The 27,743-nt window shown below is 44.9% G+C and overlaps 1 protein-coding gene across 10 annotated transcripts in view; it reads right to left on the reverse strand.

The window, feature by feature from the left end:
- Positions 1–27,743, reverse strand: part of MPP4 (MAGUK p55 scaffold protein 4) — a 45,653-nt gene that overhangs the window by 16,848 nt on the left and 1,062 nt on the right. Inside the window, exons 1-14 of one of the 10 annotated variants that reach the window (XM_083403495.1) lie at positions 24,593–24,616; positions 21,422–21,638; positions 18,701–18,812; positions 16,419–16,540; positions 14,601–14,678; positions 14,028–14,108; positions 12,554–12,685; positions 10,453–10,534; positions 10,131–10,216; positions 6,606–6,677; positions 5,189–5,385; positions 4,445–4,509; positions 3,456–3,473; positions 2,090–2,128 (exon numbers count right to left, since the gene is read on the reverse strand). In XM_083403495.1, coding sequence (XP_083259621.1) covers positions 2,090–2,128; positions 3,456–3,473; positions 4,445–4,509; positions 5,189–5,385; positions 6,606–6,677; positions 10,131–10,216; positions 10,453–10,534; positions 12,554–12,685; positions 14,028–14,108; positions 14,601–14,678; positions 16,419–16,540; positions 18,701–18,785 — 1,057 coding nt within the window. In that variant the 5' untranslated portion in view covers positions 18,786–18,812; positions 21,422–21,638; positions 24,593–24,616. Of the gene's footprint in view, positions 1–2,089; positions 2,129–3,455; positions 3,474–4,444; positions 4,510–5,188; positions 5,386–6,605; positions 6,678–10,130; positions 10,217–10,452; positions 10,535–12,553; positions 12,686–14,027; positions 14,109–14,600; positions 14,679–16,418; positions 16,541–18,700; positions 18,813–21,421; positions 22,011–24,592; positions 24,617–27,743 lie in introns of those variants that run through there. The other 9 variants (XM_083403494.1, XM_083403492.1, XM_083403496.1 and 6 more) reach the window with 9 other exon arrangements.

Below are 27,743 nucleotides of genomic sequence, written 5' to 3' on the forward strand. Positions count from 1 at the left end.
TTCAGGGCCGAGATCGCTCTGGAGAAGAAGCTGTTCTTAAGACGGCTTGTTCTTGTCTTCATCGTCCTGTATCTCCGTCCCGACGGCAAGAGCTCGAAGAGACAGTGACCAGGATGCGATGGATCTTTTACTATGTCCAGTGCCTTCCTATGGCACCTTGTGGCATAAATCTGCTCTAAGGTGGAGAGTGGGCAGCCAACAATGCTCTCTGCTGCCTTAACTGTAGATAGTTATGCAAATAAGGGATCGAAAGTGACGTTCAGTGTTTGGATAGTTTTAGAAAATTGTTACAGTTACATTGTACTGGAGCTCTATATAAGCAAGCTGACTGAACCCTTCAGTTCAGTTCTGTCCTGGCCTGCGAATAAGCAAGAGCTGTTTGAAGAATTGCTGTGTCGTCTGATATGTTCACCCACAACTTAACAAGGAATGCTCTGATTTCACACTCATTCAACAATCTGAACTAGAAGCATTTTCCACTGAATTAGGAATAACAGACTCAGCATATTAGAGCAGAGCTACAGTTCCCTGTCCATGCTCATGCAAGTTTGGCCAATTTCAGAGAGTCTGCCTGAACTCATCCTTAGCTCAAAGGAGTGTTCCCAGAGTTCCCTTTCACAAACAGAAGGGACAGGAGTTCATGAGAAAGGCAGGTGACTTTCATCAAATCCTCCTTTCCACTGCAGTCATTCAAGTCATTCTCCCTTAGTCTTCCAACCCTGCAGAGAAGCTTTTCAAGGTGCACAAGGAATCGGATGAAATTTTCTTCTACAGAGAACATCTCAGGAGCAGAACTCCTCTTGTTGAAACTCTACATCCAGCCCATATTATCCCTTCTCCATTTTTGAGCAAGCAGGTCAGAAGATGCAATTTAGCATGAGGTCCCCCCGCTCAAAAGACTGTTTCGTTTTTGCATTTTTCCATATTTAGTAATGTAAGTCACACCAACCCACATTCTGCTTATCCAGGTACTGTACTCTTAGAATTGCCACTCTCCGTACGTTTTAGGCATGGCAGGAGAAGGCATCCTTTAGATAGAGCGTCTGCAAGGTACCGAATTTTTCGCCCTATAAGACACACTTTTTCCCCTCCAAAAATGAAGGGGAAATATGTGTGCGTCCTATGGGGCGAATGCAGGCTTTCGCTGAAGCCTGGAGAGCGAGAGGGGTCAGTGCGCACCGACCCCTCTCGCCCTCCAGGCTTCAGGAAGCTATCCGCAAGCCTTGGGAGCCCGCAGGAGTTCCTGTCGGGCTCCCAAGGCTTGCGGACAGAAGCCTGCAGCCCGAAACCTGGGGAGCGCAGCGGAGTGCACCCCAGGCTTCGGGCAGCTCTCCGCAAGCCTGGGAGCCCGGCACGACTTCCCGCCGGGCTCCCTAGGCTTGCGGAAAGCAGCCTGCATCCTGAAAGCCTGGGGCACGCTGAGCAGCGTGCCCCAGGCTTCGGGCAGATATCCGCAAGCCTGGGGAGACCGGGGGGAAGTCGCACCGGTCTCCACAGGCTTGCAGACAGCAGCCTGTTCTGGGGGCGGGGGGCGGGGGAAGCTCAGACTTCCCCCACCCCAGCCCCGTGCCTGGGGGGGAAATAATTTCCCCCCTTTATTTCCCCCCCCCAAAAAAAACTAGGTGCGCCCTATGGGCCGGTGCGCCCTATGGGGCGAAAAATACGATATGTGCCTCCGCTATAACAAAAATGACTATCATGTACCTCCTTAGATCTGCAGAGGAACAGGGAAACAGTAATCCTTCAGCCCATTTGAATTCCTTGCTGTACAAATAATATCCATAAGCTCAAAAAACGGCTTGGTAGGGAGGAAAGCTTTTCAGCTTGTGAGACTTGTGAAACAGTCACAAGAGAGGCTTAAACTGCGTAATCAAGCGTTCCTCACAAAACTTATACTTCTCCTGCTGGTTATCTTTATTATGAGCATCAGCTGATAAAACCAGAATGATAACACGTTAAAAAAATTAAAACACACCCTTTATTTTGCATGTTCCCTCTGAGATAATTTAATAGAACATTTCACTTATACCCAGGTTTGTGGTCCCTTTTGCACAACAACAGCCACCCACCCAATCCCAATGTCAATTACCTGTTTCTACACATTTCTCATCAATCTGCATGTCTTCTTCTGTTTGTTGTATGAAAAAAATGGCAAGCAGAAACAAAAACAGGCCATGAGTTTGTTTGCTTTTAACCTCACACAATGACAGAAACAAGCACTAATCCAACCAGAGATCCAATTTCTATCGATTTTCTCTGGCGTTTCAGTATTATACCACGGTGCAATGTAGGGGTTGGGAACGTTAACAGGTATGTCTAAATTCAGGTATGTAGCCATGTTGGTCTGATGCAGTCAAAATAAATTAAAAAATTGTCCAGTAGCACCTTAGAGACCAACTAAGTTTGTTCTGGATATAAGCTTTCGTGTATATGCACACTTCTTCAGATATTAGGTACGTCTAATTTTCTTTTAGACTGAGGCTACATTTCACTAGGGATGGAAAAAGCAGTCCATTTCAGTTTTCTCAGTTGCTCACCATTAAATTGGAATTTAAACTGAGTCTTAAATTCAGTTCCCTGTTTTTCTGCAGAAGTTTGCCCTTTTTTAAAAAATCCGCATGAAAATCTTCCAGCATTTCACTGCAAATTTCTCCAAACAAACACGTTTTCGTACGCAGCTTTTACTAAATGTGTTCATTTTTGCAAGCAATTTCTCCTAACAGAATGCATTTTAGTGTGTCATTTTTCACTAATATATTCATTTTTTAACGCACAGGTTCCCCTAATGTATGCAGCTTTGTAAGCATTGTTTGGTTGGACAACTACTCTGCAAAATTCAGATAAGTGCAAATACAGAAGGGTGGCTGCGATTCAGTTCTCAGGTTGCTTCCAAAAGTGCCGATTTAATCTGGCTTTAAATGTGAGGAGGAGGAGAAGGAGGGTCACAAAATGAAACAAGGCTGGCCTGACACATTTCAAAGTAAATGTGCACCATACCCTCCAACCTTTCTCCGGTGAAAATAGGGACATCCAATTCCATAATAATAATTTTATTATTTGTACCCCCAACCACTCTGGGCAGCTTCCAACACACACATATATAAATAATAAAACATTAAACATTTAAAAACAGGGCTGCCTTCAGATGTCTTCTAAAGGTTGTATAGTTACATCTCCTTGGCTCCAGGGTCGCATAACTCAACATTTCTCTAACAAAAATAGGGACGTCCTAAGGAAAAGTGGGACATTCTGGGATCAAATCAGAAACTGGGATGGCTTCTGTAAATCCGGGGCTGTCCCTGGAAAAGAGGGACACTTGGAAGGTCTGTGTACATTACCATCTAACGATTTCTCCTCCATCAGACCATTCGGTCTAGAGATGAAAATTACCTAACTGCACCACTGGCCTGGCATATCTAAAAGGAAATATATGACATTCAGACGCCGGTGCTTACCTTCTTCCACAGTACTTACTACTCACAGAAAATCCATGGAGGAAATTAAAAAGAAAGTAAACAGTAGAGTTAAGGAGACTGCCAGAACTTTTGCTCTACACACACACAGACACACACACACACACGGCTTCCAACAGATGAAAATATACCAGGAAGAACCATAACTCAGCAATTGCTTTGCAAGCAGAAGTTCGCTGGTTCAGTCTTCCATAGCTAGGATTTCCCTGTCTGAAACTCCAGAAAGCTGCACCCAGTTTGACTTCCAAAACGTTCGGAAACCAAGGCGCGACATCCGACTGGAGCTTCCTGCAGCCTATCAGAAGCCCTGTCAGACGTTTGGGTTCCATTCGCAAACTGGAACGGTCACTTCCGGGTTTGCGGCGCCCGGAAGCCAAACCGTTCAAGTCGCAAGGCATTTGTCAACCAAGGTATTGAGCTAGATGCACCCTACGGGTTTTGTCACTGCCCCTCAATGTATGGCGGGGTCTGATTTGTGCTCTAGTCAATGGTGGGAGAAAACTCAGCAGTGGCCAGAGGATTGGAGAAGATCAGTCTACATCCCAATCCCAAAGAAGGGCCGTGCCAAAGATTGCTCCAACTACCGCACAATTGCACTCATTTCACACGCTAGCAAGGTTATGCTTAAAATTCTACAAGGCAGGCTTAAGCAGTATGTGGACCGAGAACTCCCAGAAGTGCAAGCTGGATTTTGAAGGGGCAGAGGAACCAGAGACCAAACTGCAAACATGCGTTGGATTATGGAGAAAGCTAGAGAGTTCCCAAAAGACATCTACTTCTGACCAAACTGCGGGAGGCAGTGGAGGACAGGAGTGCCCGGCGTGCTCTGGTCCAGGGGGTCAAGAAGAGTCAGACATGACTAAACGACTAAACAACAACAACAACAATGGTAGGAAGCCATGCAGCAAATGAAGCAAGTATTAGAGAAGCTTCCCCACCCGCTATTCACAACCAGAGATCTCTCTACTCACGTATGGTTGATTTGAGGCAGGTGTGGGGTTGCAAGGGCTGAGACCACCAGAACTCTCGCTGCTTCCTTAAAAAGAGAATAAATGCAGTTTCCATGGGTCCCACTTCAGACGGGGCATTCTTATTCCCTGTGCTCCAGAATGATAATAAGATGGAAAACTAGCCTCTTCCACCCTATGTTTCAAAGAAGCCCAAAGCAACGGGAAGGGAACCAAATGAAGAACCTCCGCGCTTTTTGCCTACACATCATCATATGCTGGAATACAACCGCATTTCTTGTTTATACTGTTCCAGTGTTATAGGGTCTAACACCAAATAGCAAAAAAAAGGGATGTGGGTGGCACTGTGGGTTAAACCACAGAGCCTAGGGCTTGCTGATCAAAAGGTCGGTGGTTCGAATCCCCGCAACGGGGTGAGCTCCCGTTGCTCGGTCCCTGCTCCTGCCAACCTAGCAGTTCGAAAGCACACCAGTGCAAGTAGATAAATAGGTACCACTCCGGCGGGAAGGTAAACGGCGTTTCAGTGCGCTGCTCTGGTTCGCTAGAAGCGGCTTAGTCATGCTGGCCACATGACCCGGAAGCTGTACGCCGGCTCCCTCGGCCAATAAAGCGAGATGAGCGCCGCAACCCCAGAGTCGGCCATGACTGGACCTAATGGTCAGGGGTACCTTTACCTTTAGACTCTGGTTCGAATCCCCACTCAGCCACAAAGCCACCTTCTTTTCAGCTGACATTGGTTTTTCCTACCTCTTCAGAAGGTGGTTCGAGGGGATGAGTCCAGCACAGGCACTGAGGTCAGAGACTTTCCTCGCCTGCCACCACAGGGCATCGTTCTGGTCCACAATCTGAAGAATGTCTCCCTTTTTAAACGGCAGTCCTGCGTCAGCACACGGAATGGCGGGGTCCTGAAGGGGCCAGTAATCTGCCATCGCTCGCACATAGAGCTGATATGATAAAACATTAACATTGTAAACAGGATCAGGGTGGAATCTGGTCTTTCAAATTTCAGCAGCGCCCTGTGCGAGGTCAAAATTCAGTACCCAGTGCGGCAGAACCGGCTACGCTGCCCTAAATCCACCTTTGACAGTAGGGAAAGCATGAAATAAATAATCTTGCAGGTCAAAGACCTGTATGAAAGGAAGACCTGAAAATCGGCAATGGACAAGCCTCTCCAGGGACAGAATTCTGCAGTATGCGACAGCCACAGAAAAGGCCTTTTTTCCCTCATGCCTACCAAATGTAACTCAGAAACTGGCAGGACACACCAGAGCTTTGCTCCTGAATATCATAAACTGTCAGGTTCATATAGAAGCCAGTGGGCCTTCAAGATTTTACAGTGGTACCTCGGGTTACATATGCTTCAGGTTACACACTCCGCTAACCCAGAAATAGTGCTTCAGGTTAAGAACTTTGCTTCAGGATAAGAACAGAAATTGGGCGCTGGCGGCGCAGCAGCAGCAGCAGGAGGCCCCATTAGCTAAAGTGGTGCTTCAGGTTAAAAACAGTTTCAGGTTAAGAACGGACCTCCGGAACGAATTAAGTACTTAACCTGAGGTGCCACTGTATATACTTCTGGATGCACTGTAACATGTCTCTATAAACAGCACAGATTTGACAGCCCTTAGATAATGGGTAGGCAAACTAAGGCCTGGGGGCTGGATCCGGCCCAATCGCCTTCTAAATCCGGCCCACGGACGGTCTGGGAATTAGCGTGTTTTTACATGAGTAGAATGTGTCCTTTTATTTAAAATGCATCTCTGGGTTATTTGTGGGGCCTGCCTGGTGTTTTTACATGAGTAGAATGTTTGCTTTTCTTTAAAATGCATCTCTGGGTTATTTGTGGGGCATAGGAATTCATTCATCCCCCCCCCCATGAACTATAGTTCATGCCCCCACAAGGTCTGAGGGACAGTGGATCAGCCCCCTGCTGAAAAAGTTTGCTGACCCCTGGTTTAGATGGAGGAAATTATGACATCATCCTTTTGAATACTAGCTGCTGGGGACAGGATAACATGATTGCCCCCAGGTCTTGTTTGTGGGCTTTTCAGGAATGGGAGTTGAATTGACAGTACCAATTCTCCTTTTGGGATTAACTGGATTAGCCACACTTACTTTGATTAACTCTCTGCAGCCACAGAGACCTGAAGAAATAAACACATCTTACCGTCGTTTGATTGCTGACTGGCCGATCAGAAACTGGAATCAGCTTGAACATAATAGTTCCCTGTGACAGTGCCTGCAAGAACGCCAAATGCATAGTATTTCAGCACCCGAACCAACAGATTAGCAGTTCTAGATTTTTAAAAAGACACTCCTGTGAAGGCAGGATTAATAAAGTTCACAGCGACGCCATTTTAAGTGTGTAATTGTTGGTTATCGGGGCTAATAAGGCTTTGATCAGCAGAGATTCCCCCTGGGTGCATGCAAAGTGTTAAGTTGTGGGCGAACATATCAGACGACACAGCGATTCTTCAAACAGCTCTTGTTTATTCCGAGGCCAGAACAGAACTGAACTGAAGAGCTCAATCAGCCTGCTTATATAGAGCTCCAGAACAGCGTAACTGTTGCAACTTTCTAAAACTATCCAATCACTGAACGTCACTTTTTGATGGGAGGTTTTGCTTCTGCACATGAGTCTGGCAAAGCGCTCTTAGCTGAAGCATTCCTTCCTCACCCAGCCTAGAATGTTTAGTTCACATTGAGTTCATGAAACATCGTACCCTGACCTGTTCTTAATGCATGGTTGACCACATCTATGAATACGATAGTTATACCCTTTTAAGTTTTGCTATATCACTAGTAATAGTTTAATAAGGAGGTTTTCATACCTGTCCAATTCTGTGTTCTTTTTCCCAACCTTTAATCTATTGATGATTAATGTCTATATGCAACCCTTGCATATGATTTGTGTTAACCAATCAGCAACAAGCACATAGGTGGCAATGCTGTAATATTCAATAAAAGGGACTCTCTGAGACATGCTCGAGAGATGCCTCCCATATGACACTTGTCACTCGTCTTTCGTTTATTTCAACCTAACATCTTTTGATCCTTCATTTGCATACAAACTATCCAATCACTGAACGTCACTTTCAATCCTTCATTTGCATAACTATCTACAGTAGCCCCCTGCTGGCCCAGGGTGAGAACTTCAGTACATAACACAAAGGAGAACTGAGGCAGCTGCCACCTGACTCCTGATGATCGTCTTCCAAAGCAACTACTCTATTCCGAACTTAAAAATGGAAAGCGTAATGCTGGTGGTCAACAAAAGAGGTTTAAAGACTCTCTCAAGGCAAATCTAAAAACATGTAGTATAAACACTGACAATTGGGAAACACTGGCCTGCGAGCGCTCCAGTTGGAGAACAGCCTTTACCAAAGGTGTCATGGGCTTTGAAGACAATCAAACTCAGAACGCAAGGGAGAAATGGGCTAAGAGGAAGGCACGCTTGGCAAACTCTCACCGTGATCAACTCCTGCCTGGAAACCAATGTCCCCACTGTGGAAGGACGCGTGGGTCCAGAACTGGCCTCCACAGTCACTTACGGACTCATTGTTAAAACTGTGTTTATGGAAGACAATCTTACTCAGCTATGAGTGATCGCCAAAGAAGAAGAGAAGAAAGAAGAAGATGATACCCGATTTTGCTTATGCTGGCCTGCTTTCTGTTTTGTAGCATGTCCACTGAATTGCAAGCCAGTATTTTAAACTGCAAACTATTTTGAGCAGATAGGCAGGATCCAAATAAAATGTTTAAAGTATCCCCAAGGCCTCTGACATTTGTTTGCTAGGTGACATTTCTGGAGATTTTATTAACACGTCACCAAAGAACCCAGGAAGAATGCTATTGATTATGTATGGTGGTGGTGGAGAACAGTTCAGTTTTTAATAGGTTCATCTGAATTAACTTGTGTGGGCTTGCCAATGGGGACCAATAAACATTTTGTTTGCGTAGAAAGCTGTCCTTGTGGTTTTTGGGTGTTCGGTTTAATGATTACATTTTAATTATTACAATTTAATGCAATAGCACCATTGCAAATCAACCAGATGTCCAGGTATTTGGGTGAAGTGCTGTCCTTGAAAACAACTGTGTTGGTAACAACAGACACCCTGGCACCAGAAATCCAAGTTAACACACACAGCAGAGTGAAAATCATAGAATCATAGAATCATAGAGTTGGAAGAGACCACAAGGGCCATCGAGTCCAACCCCCTGCCAAGCAGGAAACAGCATCAGAGCACTCCTGACATATGGTTGTCAAGCCTCTGCTTAAAGACCTCCAAAGAAGGAGACTCCACCACACTCCTTGGCAGCAAATTCCACTGTCAAACAGCTCTTACTGTCAGGAAGTTCTTCCTAATGTTTAGGTGGAATCTTCTTTCTTGTAGTTTGGATCCATTGCTCCGTGTCCGCTTCTCTGGAGCAGCAGAAAACAACCTTTCTCCTTCCTCTATGTGACATCCTTTTATATATTTGAACATGGCTATCATATCACCCCTTAACCTCCTCTTCTCCAGGCTAAACATGCCCAGCTCCCTTAGCCGTTCCTCATAAGGCATCGTTTCCAGGCCTTTGACCATTTTGGTTGCCCTTCTCTGGACACAATCAGTTGTGTCTGGATTGTGTCAGTGGATTTTTAATCACACTGCATGTGCTGATTGGCTTACCAATGCCAGCATTTATGTGGTATCAACACAGCTGGATTTTTTTTGTGAATGACCACTGCTAATACCGCAATCATTGGCTGGACTTTTCTGCATTTCCTTTATGTCTTCATGCTGACAATTCCCTCCTCCCCCCGCATCATGTGTGTGTGTGTTCGTGTGTATGTAATACAGTTTATCCTGAAATTCCGCATAACTTGCAGGAAACTTTAAGGTGTCACATGACCAGGTCTGGTGTTTGGACTGGTCTGATCTGATGTTCCCAGACCTGCTTGCAGATCAAAATGCAAGTATTGGCCGGATGATGCACCTTTCTAGATACTACCCAGGACAGGATGGGGTTGTGCAGGGTTGTTAAGGCAGCAGAGAGCATTGTTGGCTGCCCACTCCCCACCTTAGAGCAGATTTATGCCACAAGGTGCCATAGGAAGGCACTGGACATAGTAAAAGATCCATCGCATCCTGGCCACTGTCTCTTCGAGCTCTTGCCGTCGGGACGGAGATACAGGACGATGAAGACAAGAACGAGCCGTCTTAAGAACAGCTTCTTCTCCAGAGCGATCTCGGCCCTGAATGGGAAGCCCGGACTTTGAAAGTCATCTAATCTCCCTTGCTGTATTATACTGTATTGTTTAATTAGTGTTTTTATGGAGCAGTCAAGTAATTTCGTTGTCACCGAAGGGGGCAATGACAATAAAGATGATGATGATGATGATGATGATGATTATGATGCAGTTCCATCCCCCAAAATATTAACAGCAAAAGTATGTTATGTTTAAAGAAATGCACTCAAATGCATATTTCATATCAATGAAATTTGAATTGTTTTTATGGGAAGATGGTATAAAAATTGCAAACCGTTTCCCTGCAAATCTTCCATGCTCCCTTTTTGCAAAGTTAAAAAAAGAAAAGGAGGGAAGGAATGGGTCTACAGGTGAGTGCCAAAGATGCAGGGATGGACGGACCAACTTAAGACCTTTTGATGTTCTCATTGGGAGGTATTAAAAATGTAAATATCATACCAGAATGTGAATTACTTGCTCTGGCTCCAAACCTTCCACCGGAACTCCGTTCACCTCGACCAGTTTGTCTCCAGCGTATAACAGCCCTATGACAGAAAAGAGGGCATTGAGAGATCTGCCAGAAAATAGGAGGGACAAAAATATTCTGCCCTTCTGAGGGATGCCTGCATTCTAGCCAGAATTCTAGACAAGGGGAATCAATGATCATATGCGAGGAAATATTGGCAGAGAAACCAATTTACAGAACCTAACACATGCACACACAAAAATCACCCCCAAACTACCATTCCTTCCTTGCTGTGTATTTTAGAATTCACCTTACCACTTCTATCTGCCAATCCACCATGGATTACTCTCGCTACAGTAATATCTCCTGTTAGCTCATGGCGTTTAATAGTGGCACCCTAGGGTGGAAAAGAGAGAGAGAGAAAGAGAGAGAGAGAGAGAGAGAGAGAGAATATCACTGAACAAGTGAATGAAATAGAAACAAAGAATTCAGCAAGTATTTAAATATTATTGCAAATGGTGAGAGATTGTTAGAAACATTAAGGCTGGAGTCCTCATTCCTTGCACACACACTCCTTTTATAAATATCAGATGTTCCTAACAGCTGGCATTCTTTTTACCTATATATCATGAAACAATTTTAATTACCTTACACTAGGTAAAGGGTAAAGGGACCCCTGACCATTAGGTCCAGTCGTGGCCGACTCTGGGGTTGCGACCCTCATCTCACTTTATTGGCCGAGGGAGCCGGCGTACAGCTTCCAGGTCATGTGGCCAGCAGGACTAAGCTGCTTCTGGAGAACCACAGCAGCACACTCCCTCTGGAGTGGTACCTATTTATCTACTTGCACTTTGACGTGCTTTTGAACTGCTAGGTTGGCAGGAGCAGGGACCGAGCAACGGGAGCTCACCCCTAGGCTCTGTGGTTTAACCCACAGCGCCACCTGTGTCCCTATACTACATAAGCAAAATAATACGCTTAACTGCACTAGAGGGTTTTTTGTAAGGGAAAAATATGCAATAGTCACAGTTGGATTTCCTCAATGTCTCCACCTCTTACATATAACCTTCTGTAACATTTCTAGCCATATCGTTTTTCTTCTCTAGCTTACTTTACCCCCGAAGCAGCCTTTTAATAAGCCTACACAGGTTGCTAGCACCCGCTGGGGCTGTCTCTCCTGCAGCAGCCCATTGCATTTCTCAGCTGGGTGAGGAGCCGCAGGAATCTCTCCTCAGGCATCCTGTTTGACTTCTACGTGGAATTCCTTGCCCACCTATGACTACCAGGCTAGTGCTTCACGACAAGGCCGCCCTCAAAGCTCAGCAGATGTAACAACTTCCTAACAGATCCGCTCCACTTCCCAGTGGGGAGGAGTTGCAGTGGACCACGTGGCCACCCACTCCCCACCGGGGGCGGGGGACTCTGTCCCCCGTTACCTGGAGGATCCCGGTCACGTCAGAGCCCGGCCAACCAACCCGCTGGCCGGGGGGGGGCGTGGCAGGGTCCGTTTAAATGGAGGAGCGAACCAGAGGACTTCCTCTTGGCTCGCTTCCTCAGTCGCCCACCCTCCCTCCCTTTCTTACAGGTTAGGCAATGACCTTGCTATGGACTTCGGATGGTCGCCTTCGTTGTCTGAGGGGCCTGGTAGGATTTTTCCCACTTGGCAAATTGGCACTGGCCACTTGCTTTTCGCCTACCCCGTAGCAATCGTCACAACTTTGTTAGGGTTGCGGTTAGGCATTGTTTGACCTTGTGTGGGGGAGGGCAGGTGTGGCCATCACCTGCCCCTCCATGCTTAAGGGTATCCCGTTAAAGGAATCCGGGGGTGTAGTTCTAGTGTGAAGCCTGGGCTGGGGGGCTAAGGCCTTGACACGACCCCGACGGGAACACCAGGGGGAGCTTGAGTTGGTTCGCATCGACAGGGCTCCCCCTACCGGTGGCTTACCCTTACTGGGACTTCTTGCACAATGGGCAGGAGTCAGGTATAGTCAGGTCCAATCAATGCCTAAGCCAATACCGCTCACATTCTGTAATTTCAATAAAGTTGCGGCCAAAAATTTGCCCAATAACATAAACCTAATATCCGTGTCCTTGTGTGAGTTATTTGCAACGAGGGGGTAGCTGCGGGGTCTTGACATGCAATGGGGAAAATACGCACCTCTCTGTATCTGAAAGCAAAGCAAATAATTCACATTACTCTGATCACTGCGGCGCTGCCTATGCTCTCTTAAGCGCTACGTTGGGGAAGGAAGACTCTTACACGGTGAAATCTGTTCTTCATGAAAACCACCTCCTCCTTTCTCATATTTTTAAAGCTCATGTTAAAACTCTTCATTTGTGAAGCCGTCCTTTTAATGTGAAAAAAAAATGTTGCTTAAGCTGACGGCACAAGTTTAGAATCAAATGTCCAGCTTACAAGGGGCTGCTTGTTTTTCACCAGGCAGACTATTCTCATCGCCTCCTCATTTTCAGGGATGTTATCTGGCAGAGGTGGGAGGATTGGTTCATAGTCCTTCTGGGCCACCGTATCATGAGCAGACAGAAAGGCCTGTGAAGAGGAGGAGGAGGAGGAAGAGGAGGAGGAGGAGGAGGAGAAGGGGAAAGCAATGTTTAGCATCATCTTTGCATCCAGATACTGTCATTTGTTTCTTTCTAATCCTGAATACGGCAGCTAGACTGGTGACTGGGAGCGGCCGCCGAAACCACATAACACCGGTCTTGAAAGACCTACACTGGCTCCCAGTACGTTTCCGAGCACAATTCAAAGTGTTGGTGCTGACCTTTAAAGCCCTAAACGGCTTCGGTCCAGTATACCTGAAGGAGCGTCTCCACCTCCATCTTTCTGCCCGGACGCTGAGGTCCAGCGCCGAGGGCCTTCTGGCGGTTCCCTCATTGCGAGAAGCAAAGCTACAGGGAACCAGGCAGAGGGCCTTCTCGGTAGTGGCACCCACCCTATGGAACGCCCTCCCACCAGATGTCAAAGAGAAAAATAACTACCAAACTTTTAGAAGACATCGAAAGGCAGCCCTGTTTAGGGACGCTTTTAATGTTTAATAGGTTATTGTATTTTAGTGTTTTGTTGGAAGCCACCCAGAGTGGCTGGGGAAACCCAGCCAGATGGGCGGGGTCTAAATAATAAATTTATTATTAATTATTATTTTTTATTATTATTATTATTATTTCCATTCTGCCCAAAAGCTGATGCGCCAGAGGTGATTCTCACCTGGCATATGAATCTTGTCTTCATACAACATTCCTCCCAGTTGTCATTCTTTTACAAAAGGAGAACTAACAGATAATGAATCAATGGACTATTTGTGCAGGGATCTGAAGTGAGGCCTCCCAGTTTTAGCATGCTATCTGCTTGCCAAATATCAGATATGGTCTTTTTTGGGTTGTTGGGAGAAGAGTGATGGAGTTTCCACATTCGCTGAGTATGCTGCATATTAACAACCCAACCACGTTCTACTCCTAAAGGTAAAGGGACCCCTGACCGTCCAGTCGTGGCTGACTCTGGGCTTGCGCGCTCATCTCGCTTTATTGGCCGAGGGAGCTGGCGTACAGTTTCCAGGTCATGTGGCCAGCATGACTAAGCCACTTCTGGCGAACCAGAGCAGTGCATGGAAACGCCGTCTACCTTCCCGCCGGAGAAGATAATTTATTATAGGAGAAGACCTATTTATCTACTTGCACTTTGACGTGCTTTCGAACTGCTAGGTTGGCAGGAGCAGGGACTGAGCAATGAGAGCTCACCCCGTCGCAGGGATTCGAACCGCCAACCTTCTGATCGGCAAGTCCTAGGCTTTGTGGTTTAACCCACAGCGCCACCCGCGTCCCTCTACTCCTAAACTTTCTCCTTTAATGCTGAGTAATTTCATGCCGGTACTCGCCTTGAAGTGTGGTCCTCGGAGAAGTCGCCGTAGCTCTTTAACCTCCGGAGACTGTTGGACTCCTCGCAACAGCTCCACCACCTGAAGGTGACAAAAAGAAAACTAATTTTGTTATGTACTGAAGTTCTCACCCTGGGCCAGCAGGGGGATACCTTAGATAGTTTTCACTCAAGTCCACATATGCAAATAAGGGATTGAAAGTGACGTTCAGTGATTGGATAGTTACAGAAAATGGTTACTGTTGCGTTCTAGTGGAGCTCTATATAAGCAGGCTAGCTGAACCCTTCAGTTCAGTTCTGTTCTGGCCTGTGAATAAACAAGAGCTGTTTGAAGAATCGCTGTGTCGTCTGATATGTTCACCCACAACCTAACAAATTTCATCTATAGAGCACCATCTTTTTGTTAGCAGCTGAATGGTGAGGCACATATTTGATCACCGATACACAGAAAAACCAAATCACACGCTACTCCTCTGGAGATCATTAACTTTGAACGGAAAGCCCAGGCCCATCGAGCGGTTGGGTTATTTTCTGTTCCAGTGACTTGAGTCTGAATCTGATCTCGCAATCTCACCTCGTGGGTCAGCGGTCGTGCCTGTGGTGTGAGTGGAACTGGTCTTCTTTTGATATACAGATGAAGACATTCATAAACCTAGGAGTAGAAGTGCTCAAAGTGAAAGATACCATTGCCACAACATAGTAATATGGAACAAATCTCCTAACATTGCTCACATGCCCTGATTTTCCTCTGTCACCAAAGGGTGCATCTTGGTTAGGTCTGGGTTGTAGCCAAATTGTCCATAGATTTTACCAGAGGCTTGTGTCCTCTTTTAGAACCCCAACACTTACCTGTATACTCATATACTGCTTACAGTGCCAATATTATGATGAAATTTCCTGAAACTATCAAATAGGATGTGGGTTAGAGTGGCTGGGGGACGCGGGTGGCGCTGTGGGTAAAAGCCTCAGCGCCTAGGGCTTGCCGATCGAAAGGTTGGCGGTTTGAATCCCCGCGGCGGGGTGCACTCCCGTTGTTCGGTCCCAGCGCCTGCCAACCTAGCAGTTCGAAAGCACTCCCAGGTGCAAGTAGATAAATAGGGACCGCTTACTAGCGGGAAGGTAAACGGTGTTTCCGTGTGCAGCTCTGGCTCGCCAGAGCAGCGATGTCACGCTGGCCACGTGACCCGGAAGTGTCTTCGGACAGCGCTGGCCCCCGGCCTCTTGAGTGAGATGGGCGCAGAACCCTAGAGTCTGTCAAGACTGGCCCGTACGGGCAGGGGTACCTTTACCTTTAGAGTGGCTGGGGGAACCCAGCCAGGTGGGCGGGGTATAAGTAATAAATTAATTCTTTATTTATTTAATTAATTATAATTATAATTACATCTTAATACTCTCATGTTTAAATGGGAAACATCCGGGTTTGGGAAATGTTTGCAGACAGGAAGCTGGAAGGTTGATTGCCTGAACTGGTTCGATCATTTTGATAAGGCTTAAGGATCCTTCTGTATTTTATATGAGGAAAAAAGTGCTGTATTTTCCTGTGTAGAAGACACCTCCATGTATAAGACGCTCCCTATTTTTAGGGACTCCAATTTAATTAAATAGGGGGGAGAGTGCCCCGTGTATAAGGCGACCCACAGTCTTTCACATACAGTGGTACCTTGGGTTACATACGCTTCAGGTTACATATGCTTCAGGTTACAGACTCCGCTAACCCAGAAATAGTACCTCGGGTTAAGAACTTTGCTTCAGGATGAGAACAGAAATCGTGCTCCGGCAGCGCGGCAGCAGCAGGAGGCCCCATTAGCAAAAGTGGTGCTTCAGGTTAAGAACAGTTTCAGGTTAAGTACAGACCTCCAGAACGAATTAAGTACTTAACCCGAGGTACCACTGTAATTTTAAAGTAAAAAACCCGTACTCTAATACACAGAAAAGTACGGTAATTTATACTTGCATCTACAGAATGGATCTGCAATGATTATTGATCATTGGCGGGGGGGGGGCTGTATTATCTCTCCATCCGTTGATTTACCGTATTTTTTGCTCTATAAGACTCACCTTTTCCCTCCTAAAAAGTAAGGGGAAATGTGTGTGCGTCTTATGGAGCGAATGCAGGCTGGGCAGCTATCCCAGAAGCCAGAACAGCAAGAGGGATTGCTGCTTTCACTGCGTAGCGATCCCTCTTGCTGTTCTGGCTTCTGAGATTCAGAATATTTGTTTTCTTGTTTTCCTCCTCCAAAAACTAGGTGCGTCTTGTGGTCTGGTGCGTCTTATAGAGCGAAAAGTACGGTAATCACCCCAGCCCCTACATTGGAAAGAAATGGGTAGCTCTGAAAATTTCTATATACTAACAGCTGCCAAATGACTTCGCTCGCACTGGAAGAGATCTTACCTTCAGGAGAGCCTGCAGCCACGGAGATCTCAGCAGGTCATACAAGACACCAACTCCATTGACATCTCTCTTATAGAACAGACTCAGTTCATGCAGGACCAGAGAGAGAACATGCGATAAACCTAGCCCACAGACAATATGCATTATTATTGATGACATCATTTCCACACCCAAGCTACAGCTGCAATCGAACCCCCATTGTAAATCAGGTTTATTATCAAAATTTACAGACTTTCGGTTGGTGCTGACCTTTAAAGCCCTAAACGGCCTCGGTCCTGTATACCTGAAGGAGCGTCTCCAACCCCATCGTTCAGCCCGGACACTGAGGTCCAGCGCCAAGGGCCTTCTGGCGGTTCCCTCGCTGCGAGAAGCCAAGTTACAGGGAACCAGGGAGAGGGCCTTCTCGGTAGTGGCACCCGCCCTGTGGAACGCCCTCCCAGCAGATTTCAAAGAGAAGAACAACTACCAGACTTTTAGAAGACATCTGAAGGCAGCCCTGTTTAGGGAAGCTTTTAATATTTAACGCTGTACTGTTTTTAACACTTGATTGGGAGCCGCCCAGAGTGGCTGGGGAAACTCAGCCAGATGGGTGGGGTATAAATAAATAAATTATTATTATTATTATTATTATTATTATTGATATTTCCAATGATCAAATCAAACAAAAGCAATTGAAATAGCTCAACACAGTGGATGCTTCAAGTAGTTTCTCCAAATTGAGCTGAAAATGCAACTTATTGGTTGCGTATTTCTTGTCTTCCAAGGTAATAAAAGCTTAGAGCTTTGCCTAAAGGCAAGAGCCAAAAGATTCTCGTCCTGTAGCTCTTCACCAGGGGGGCAGAGCCAGTGACCAACAAGGGGAGAAGAATGTCATCATTAGACCGCTTTGCTAATGCTGTCTGTCTTGAAACCTGAGACTGTGTAATATAAAAGGGTGTTCTTTGGACTTGGCAGGGGCACCCTACATCCAGGTTTTAATGATTTGTTAATAAGTTAGCATTTCAGTTTTATAAACATTTTAGTAGTGGATTTGTCACATTGCCTTTAATTTCTGAAGGCATCCTTATTAGTTGTTAACTTTCAAAAAAAGAGTAAGATGATGAAACACCTAAGTAGTTAGGGACTTTGTCCCTCTATGCCTAAATCTAAACAAAGCAGAATTTATTCTCTTCTCATTTCTCAGCTGTTATCATCAACATAATTTCTCTTTAAATATTTAGATATTTTATACCTCGCAGGACAGCTTCATACAATAAAACAATCCTCTAAAATAAGCAACAGCCATAAAACCACTACATCAGATTAAAATGCAATGGTGCAGCAGTATAAATACCTAAAGTAAATTGGCTGAAATACCAATGTAAAAGAAACTGCATTATTCCCATTGGGATATCAGTCTCATAGAATGATCCAAAGGCATATGATGAATTTATTTTGTTGACACTAAGCCGATTTGATTAGACCAGTGGCTGAATGAGAGACTGCCTAGGAACTCCATAGCTGCCAACTGTCCCTTATTTGGCGGGAAAGTCCCTTATCCCAGTGCTGTGTCCCGCTGCTGTCCCTTATTGAAGATGTCCCTTAAATTTCCCGGGTTTCTAAGGAAGCAGCTCCTCTCCCTCCCTCCCTGCCGGCCAAGGAGGAGGGAGGCGGGAGGCTCCAACTGTGTTGCTTGGCTGCATTGCTCACCCAATAAGGAGTCTAAGAATGACTGGGGGGTGGAGCTTGCATGCCTTGTGCCAATCAAATCAGCCGCATTGCCTGGGGACTCGCCATTGCTCAGTGCTTCCCAGCGGAGAGGTGACGGTGGTTTTCCTTGCTGCATCCCCTTTGCCAGGTTGCTGCGCTGTGGGAACCACCGCTTGAGGCTTCGTTTGGCTGCTGGCTGGGCTTTCTGCCTTTGGCTCGGAGGGGCTCAGAAGTTGAACATACCTGTGCCCGGAAAATCTCTTATTTTGGCTGCTGATCCCTTATTTTCAAGGCTGCTGGTCCCTTATTTTCAAATATGTAAGTTGACAGCTATGGAACTCTCCTTTGGGTTTTGAGCTCAGTCACAAGTCTAGCCATTAGGCCTTTTGAAACAGATGTAAACATTTCAATTAAAATAGGTATATATTTTCAAACAGACAACAGGTTTTCTAGTTTGTACAACTGGACAGCTCTGGTATGGTGGTCTGCAGTTGTGCAGATTTACCGTAAGTGAAAAGAAGAGGAATACATATCTACTATTACATTCATCTATTTTTTTAATTTTAAAAAGAGAATAAACCAATGGGTCGCACCATTTTCATGGCTACGCAACAGGGCAGCTTTCTCCATCTTCTCCCTCATCCTTGGAGTTTCTGCACGTTTCTCTGAGTGGATCATCTGAGCTGTATAAAACCAGAAGCCAAACTGGAAAACAAAGCAAAAGAAATAGGTTATATAGTTAAATTTGAGTTTTTAATAGCACTTGAGAATGAAGACTGCGGGGGAATTGAGGTGGATGCAAAATACCTTCTTTGAAGTTTAACTGTTAGATGTGTAAAATTTTGGAGCCCTCTGTCTGGAATAACAACACGAAGAAAATACCACAGGTCTCAGTACAGACTGGGATGCATTTACGACAAAAGTATTTTCAAACGTCATTAATGAAGCAAATAATAAAAGTTTGCTGTTGTACCCGGTGCTTTTTTCCTAAAGAAATGTTTAGGGGTGCTCTCATTTTGACTCAAGAAAATCACCATTTTATAGTTCAAATCAGAGAAAATAAGTACAGTAAATGGACAAAAGTACAAAGATTCACAAAATGTTTAAGGGTATGCATACCCCTGTGTCCCCCCAGAAAAAAAGCACTGGTTGTACCTTTATATGGGCTATGTTACATTTAAGGGATTTTCAGATTGTTTTCATCTTGACATGGGGCTCAAACCAATTAAAAACCCAATATTTATTTAGTGCTATACAGTACTTGCGACTAGTTTCTCTCTCTCTCTCTCTCTCTCTCTCTCTCACACACACACACGAGATTTACACACTTTTGAGATTTTTTAAAAGTTTGCCTTGTTTGTAAAGAGGTAAAGGACTCCTGACAGTTCAGTCCAGTCGTGAACGACTCTGCGGTTGCGGCGCTCATCTCGTTTACTGGCCGAGGGAGCTGATGTTTGTCCACAGACAGTTTTTCGGGGTCATGTGGCTAGCATGACTAAGCCGCTTCTGGTGAAACCAGCGCAGTGCACGGAAATGCCGTTTACCTTCCCGCCGGAGTGGTACCTATTTATCTACTTGCACTTTGATGTGCTTTTGAACTGCTCGGTTGGCAGGAGCAGGGACCGAGCAATGGGAGCTCACCCCATCGCGGGGATTCGAACCGCCAACCTTCCAATCGGCAAGCCCTAGGCTCAGTGGTTTAGACCACAGTGCCACCCGTGTCCCACCTTGTTTGTACTAAGACAGAAAAGGACATAGATGCAGAGAAGGGCAAGCAGTGTCCATTTTCACTCTTCAAAAGGTACCAGGTCAAACAGAAATTGCAATGCATGTACAAGTTGGAACACAAGAAACTACTGTATTTTTGCTCTATAAGACGCACTTTTTCCCTCCTAAAAGGTAAGGGGAAATGTGTGTGCATCCTATGGAGCGAATGCAGGCTGCGCAGCTATCCCAGAAGCCAGAACAGCAAGAGGGATTGCTGCTTTCACTGTGCAGCGATCCCTCTTGCTGTTCTGGCTTCGGGGATTCAGATTTTTTTTTCTTGTTTTCCTCCTCCTAAAACTGGTTGCGTCTTATGGTCTGGTGAGTCTTATAGAGCGAAAAATACGGTACATTGTGCAGCAAACAAATATTGATGTTTCAAGACTCCGAAGAAGCACAATATCCCAGAAACGCAGCCTTCCGTTGTGGGTTTTCTAGAACCCCCACAATGTGACTAATGTGCCTTTGCCATGTTAAAAGCAATAGCAACTAAAGGAAAGCTCACCCTGACCATGGTTAGAGAATGTGTGGCTAACATTAACTCAAAAACCTATAAAAAGGATTTGTGTTTCAGAACAGAACATATAATGTGAAAATAGCAACTACAGAAAAGAGGAGGCTACATTGCTCACTATTTCCAAAAGGCAAGTGTCAAGAGAGCTATGCATGCAAACTTAATCCATTTCAAGGAATGGGTAAAAGGAGAGAATATATTTCTCCAGTATAGATAAATCAGTCCCTAATTTGCTGTGAAAATGCTGCTAGACTGGTGTCAGAAGCGGTTTCTGGAAAGGGTAAACAAATGGATAAAATAAGCAGCCATTTAAGGGGGGAGGGGATAAACTGAGGTTGGCATCCTCTCAACCTTTCCCAGCACAGATGATTTTGGACAGCTTGTGGTTCTGAAAGTACCGTATAAAGTCTTCAAAAAAATAGTAATTATCCAGGTCATAGCTGTCAACTTACAGATTTGAAAATAAGGGGCCAGCAGCCTCAAAAATAAGGGATCAGCAGCCAAAATAAGGGATCAACAATTACTTTGATAAAATACATATTTTGTTGCATGCAAATGGCTTTAGATACCTATTAGGTCCATAAATTACCATATAGCATATATTCAACACAAAAAAGGCAACAATTTGTTGTTGACAAAGCGCAACTGGACATAGAAAGGGCCCCATTACCTTCAGTAGCTTATTTAAGGGACATCATCAATAAGGGACAGCAGCGGGACATGGTGCTGGGATAAGGGACTGTCCCGCCAAATAAGGGACGCTTTACAGCTATGACCCAGGTTCTTTGGAGGCAAGTGCAGCAAGACTCCCTGTCCTTTAGTGAAGCTTCTCACTATCTGAGCTTGCCAGGAATTGCTCAGCTCCTAGTTAAAAGCTGTCATTGACCAGCTGAATTGCTTGAGTAGAATTCTTTCCACTCACTCAGAGAACACCATCACTGTAGAAATATATATATACAGCCAGTTGTGCCACAACAAACAGTCTCCTAGCTTCCCTAAAAAAAGTGGGGTGCAAGAAATGTAACATTATACCAACCTGGAAGAGAATACGCTGTATAATTTCTTATCTTCGGGTTTATCCACACAAGGCAGCAGGCATTTTCCGTGGCTTTGTTCTGCAGATGTATTACCCCAATCTTCTTATCGGAGGCAAAGGAATTACTGTCACTTTTACTGCCCTTCTTAGGACCTATATTTAGAACTCGCTTCCTTTCTTCTGCCGTTCTGGGTACTCCACCGTCGTTAAAAGATTTCTAAGGAGAACAGAGAGTGATGGGAGGAAGATGCGAGAGGCAGGCGCAGATGGGAGCGCGTGGAAAGCTGTGCGCAGGGATGTATCCCTGTGTCTGAAAAGTTAATACCATAAGATGGCAAATCGCTGCAGATAGGAGATAAGGATAGAAGGGGGAGGGCGTGTGAGAGGGGAGAGAGGGAGGGGAAAGAGGAATGCTCGATGATGCAAACATGTGCCAGAGGCTGGAGAAGAGGTGGGGGAGACAACAAGCAGGGTGGAATTTTGTACTTTGTGGCTGGTTCTTGAGTCCCTCGGGTGAGGCCGAAGTGATGGAATCGAATTGTTGCTTTGGTTCCATATTATCTTTTAAAAGCAGCAGCAGCAGCAACAACGACTGCTTTTTTTTTTCCTAAAAGAAATGTTTAGGGGTACAGTGGTACCTTGGGTTACATATGCTTCAGGTTACATACGCTTCAGGTTACAGACTCCGCTAACCTAGAAACAGTGCTTCAGGTTAAGAACTTTGCTTCAGGATGAGAACAGAAATTGTGCTCCGGCGGCAGCAGGAGGCCCCATTTGCTAAAGTGGTGCTTCAGGTTAAGAACAGTTTCAGGTTAAGTACGGAACTCTGGAACGAATTAAGTACTTAACCCGAGGTACCACTGTACTCTCATTTTGACTCAAGAAAACCACCATTTTATAGTTCAAATAGGGAAAAATAAAATACAGTAAATGGACAAAAGTACAAAAATTTACAAAATGTTTAGGGGTATGCGCCCCCCTGGGGGAAAAAAGCACGGCTAATAATAACTACAACAATGATAATAATCCCACTCCCCTAAATAGCAAATGTTGGTTGTGAAATTTCTCTCTAAGATGGTGAGAGTGTGAGTTTTAGTAGGTTCTTGGCTGTTTTTGTTTTAAACCAAAACTGCAGGATTTCTTTAAAAATGAAGGCTGCAGACACTCCAGAGCTATACCCTCCAACATTTCTCAAATGAAAATAGGGACGTCCCATTCCATAATGATAATTTTACTATTTATACTCCACACACATCTTACTGGGTTGCAGCAGCTACTCTGGGCAGCTTCCAACAGATATAAAAACATAACAAAACATTAAACATTTTTAAAAAACACCCTTCCCCGAACAAGATTGCCTTCAGACTGCTTGGGAGTCGAATAACTCCATACCCTCCAACATTTCTCCAATGAAAATAGGGGAAAACGAGACATTCCGGGATCAAATCAGAAACTGGGACGGCTTCTCTAAATCAGGGATGTCTCTGGAAAATAGGGACACTTGGAGGGTCTGAAATTCCCAGCAGCCTTAACAAACTAGTTTTCAGAATTATTGGGAAGGGAATCACATGCATTGAATTAATGGTGTCTATGCCGCTGTAGTCATTGGTTTAACAGCTATATACTATTTGCACTTTTGTAAACGAACACAGTTATGCCTGCCTCTGATTAATATTTCCTTCCAGGTTTTCTTCCCACAAACCTGCACTAAAACACCTTCAGCAGTAGCTATTCATTTAGGTCTCCATCTATTTCCTGATTTCCTCATACAGTAGCTTCAGTTGCGGGTATGTCAATACGGGGTAAATCCACACACACTCCTTTGACAACTCTATTTGCTAAGCAGAAGTAATCTGCCTATTTATCGCCAGCATTCAAACAAAGGAGTTATATAAATCAGATCAGAACCATCCATTTCCTAAAAATAACAAAGCATATGGGACATGCAGAGTCAAGAAAGCTGGATAAAAATTGCCATGAATAAATCATTCGGAATAGGAGGAAAGCCCTTGTTGTTTTTAATAAATACAGTCTTTCTCAACCTTGGGTTGTCTAATTTTTAGATTACCTAATTTCTGAATTTCTATCCTGCCTGACAAAACTAACTGGTCTGTGCTAGGTTATCATTTGATTAGGCAGGGATATAAACAAACAAATACTATACTTTCCATAGCTATACAGGCAACAGAGGTGACAACTTGAATAAAATATGGGAGGGGGCAGATAAGCCCTGCTCCACATAATCAGTCACAAGACCTGGCACACGCACACACAATTTGAATGGTAAGGCCCATAAATATGGGGGAGCAGTCCCTTAAAACATTTTATTGGGGGGGACAGAGGGACTTCTGCCCCTAGGAGTTGGCTCCTATGACAGGTAGAAATGGAACCATGCGGAAAATAACTAGGTTTTGATCATTCAGTATTTGACAGGCCAAACAGAGGGGGTTTCTTGTTTTGTTTTCAATGGTAAAATACTGTTCAATGAATTTCAAACACCTAGCAATCTGTATATAATATAATCTGCTTACACATTTTTAATGCTGCTTATCCAATACAGTGATTCCAGAAAACATCCCTTGAAAATTCATAGCCTTTGGTAAGAGTTCTTTATGGCTTGGGGAGAAATCAGCAATCAACTAAACAATGAAACATACTAATTACCGTATTTTTTGCTCTCATTTTTTCCCTCCTAAAAAGTAAGGGGAAATGTGTGTGCGTCTTATGGAGCGAATGCAGGCTGCGCAGCTATCCCAGAAGCCAGAACAGCAAGAGGGATCACTGCTTTCGCTGCGCAGCGATCCCTCTTGCTGTTCTGGCTTCTGAGATTCAGAATATTTTTTTTCTTGTTTTCCTCCTCCAAAAACTAGGTGCGTCTTGTGGTCTGGTGCGTTATATAGAGCGAAAAATCCGGTGCATAAAGAGGAATGCAGATTTAGGACTCAGTACTCAAATTCCCTTGGCACGCAGAACTTCAGAGGACTAGGCATAGCAGTCCCAAAGTTGAGCCCTAAAACCAGCATGCATAAAACTCATCCAAGCTTATCCTCTCACACTCCTGTATCACGGAGAAGTGGGACGCATGTGCGCCCTTCTGCGTAAGAGAGCCTATGGTTCATGCATGTGCACTGCCGCCACCCAGCTTAAATGACTCCTCTGTGCTTTTCTCACCTTTCTAATCTGACTCCTCACCTCCTCCCAGGAAAGATGCTGCAGCAGAGCTTAGACCCTCAGCTCCACCCCACGTCACAGTTGTGTGTCTAAGTAATCCAACTGACACAACCCAGTCTGGGGAAGAAGGCACTCTGCCAACGCGGGCATCTAGATCTGTCTCGCATGCTCAAGGTCACCCAGCATCCTATTTGGGGGATTCCAGAATGATGAAAAGTCTGACTTCCAAACCCAGATCATTAATGTGCCTTCCAGTATGAGACTGTTTATCTTATATACCGTATTTTTTACTCTATAAGACGCACTTTTCCCCCTCCAAAAATTATGGGGAAATGTGTGTGCATCTTATGGAGCGAATGCAGGCTCCACGGCTTCATCAAAAGCAACGCGAAGCCTCCGAAGCGCAGTGGGAGCGCTCCCGCCGCGCTCCGGAGGCTTTGAGGTGTGCACCGATCCCTCTCGCTCTCCTGGCTTCATTTCGCTGGAAAGGCGCTACACAGCTTTCCCTCTCTGCGCAGCGCCCCTTCAGCAAAGCGGGAGGAGAAATTGAAGTGGCTCCGTTTCTCCTGCTGCTTCGCTGAAGGGGCGCTGCGCAGAGAGGGAGAGAACTTTTTTTCTTGTTCTCCCCCTCTAAAACTAGGTACGTCCTATGGTCGGGTGCGTCCTATAGAGCAAAAAATACGGTATATGCAGATTCTCCAGGTGTCCTCTTTCCCAGGGACAGTCGCAGATTTACAGAAGCCATCCCGGTTCCTGATTTGTTCCCAGGATGTCCCACTTTTCCTTAGGATAGGCATGTCCAAAGTCCATTTTGGGGGTCTAATCCGGTCCGCCCCCGTGGTGGGGGCGCCCCCAACATTTACTGTATTTTTTGCTCTATAAGACGCACTTTCCCCCTCCTAAAAATTAAGGGGAAATGTGTGTGTGTCGTATGGAGCGAATGCAGGCTTGGCACGACTATCCCAGAAGCCAGAACAGCAAGAGGGATCGCTGCTTTCGCTGTGCAGCGATCCCTCTTGCTGTTCTGACTTTGGCTGGAGAGGCGCTGCGCAGCTTTCCATCTCTGCGCAGCGCCCCTTCAGCAAAGCGGGAGGAGAAAAGTAGCCCCTTCCATTTCTCCTCCCGCTTTGCTGGAGAGGCGCTGTGCAGAGAGGGAGAGAATATTTTTTTTTCTTGTTCTCTTCCTCTAAAACTAGGTGCATCTTATGGTCTGGTGCATCTTATAGAGCGAAAAATATGGTTATTCGACCCCTGTGGCAGTATTATGTCCTGGGGTAAAATCCTAAAAAAAGCTCAGCAACTTCAATCCAATAAAAGCTCAACAACCTAGGTCAGCCCTCATGCATGTTCACTTCATCAAATCTGGCCCTCTTTGGGAAAAATTTGGGCACCCCTGCCTTAGGACATCCCTATTTTCATCAGAGAAATGTGGGAGGGTATGGAGTTATGCAACCACTGAGCCAAGGAGAAAGGTAACTAGCCTTTAGAAGACATCTGAAGGCAGCCTTGTACGGGGAATTTTTCTAAAGAAAATGTTTGATATTTTATTATGTTTTTATATATGTTGAAAGCCCCCAGTCAGATGGGTGGGGGCTAAATAGTAAATAAAATAATGACAATGACAATCTGACATCCCTGTTGTCATCAGCGAAATGTTGGAGGGTGTGATTTATGTGGTTGCTAACAGGAAGCAGAGTCTTTTATCTTGCTGAGTTCACTTTCCTATGGAGAGACACAGGTGGGAACTACCGTATTTTTCGCTCTATAAGACGCACCAGACCACAAGACGCACCTAGTTTTTGGAGGAGGAAAACAAGAAAAAAAATATTCTGAATCTCAGAGCCAGAACAGCAAGAGGGATTGCTGTGCAGTGAAAGCAGCTCTTGCTGTTCTGGCTTCTGGGATAGCTGCGCAGCCTGCATTCACTCCATAAGACGCACACACATTTTCCCTTACTTTTTAGGAGGGGAAAAGTGAGTCTTATAGAGCAAAAAATACGGTAATACAACTTCAGGGGGAAAGTACTGTTGCCAAAACAAATATACTTTCATACGTACAAAGATTGCCATGACAGTCCTAAAAATGTTTCAAAGTTCTTCAGGTGCTGTTTATCAGGCCTACCACGTACTTGAGATTTTGACTGTACAAAACTGAATCTTAAAAGTGTGGGTAGCCCAATTATATATTAAAGAAGGACACCCATATGAAACTTCAATGCATGTGTGCACACAGTCTAGTTCAGTTAAGCAGGCCTCAGGTTCGCACCCTCTCCTGTCCTTTCCACTGTTGTGATGAGATTAGAAGTATCTGTTTTCTATTTTTAAATAAGTATAGTTTATTGTTATATTTGAAAAGGACATCATCAAACCATGACCCTGGCTTATTTCAACAAATCATAGCTACGTAGAAGGGAGTCTGAAGCTGGCTGCGATTTGTACATATATGCCATAAAACATATTTTGTTGCATTGTGCAAAATATGAGCAAGCCAGGGCTGAACTGATACTACCCTTGCTGATACCTTTTCCCAGGAAAATCAGAGGCTCACTATGTCAGGTTCCTACTGGAAGACCGGACAAACGCTAGAACATTAGCAGTGGCAAAGTTTTTATCGGTTGTTGCAAGAACAAATGATGCCTATATTCTGAACATAATGCTTGTTTGACCTGGAGGTGGGCTGTATGAATTGTGTATTGCTTTATAATGATTTGTTGGGTCTCTGGACCGTAATAAAGATTGATTGATTGATTGATTGATTGACATATATGCCCAAATAAATAGAAATGAAACAAAAATGCCTGGTAGTTTGCAGTGCCAAGTAGATAGGAAAAAACATGCTCAGGTATCAACAATGCAATACAGTACCTGAAGCTATCAGCACATCATGCTACAGACAAATCGTTTTCCTTATGCGCACATTTCTAAGAAGAACACTTGACGGTGTCATGAAACAAGGAAAAGGGACAAAGAAAGCCTCTAACCCCAACATACAAAAGAAAATTCTATTTTGCAAAGGAAACCAAGCCTTATTAAATGTAGATAATTTGTAAATCTGCTTCCCATCATTATAAATGGGAGGAGAGGCATGTGAACATTTCACAAATGGAAACCTATTGCACACTTCACAATCTAAATAAACCTTAACGAAAATT

The sequence above is a fragment of the Podarcis tiliguerta genome (assembly GCF_965153285.1).
Source record: "Podarcis tiliguerta genome assembly, chromosome: 1".
Classification (NCBI taxonomy): Eukaryota; Metazoa; Chordata; class Lepidosauria; order Squamata; family Lacertidae; genus Podarcis; species Podarcis tiliguerta.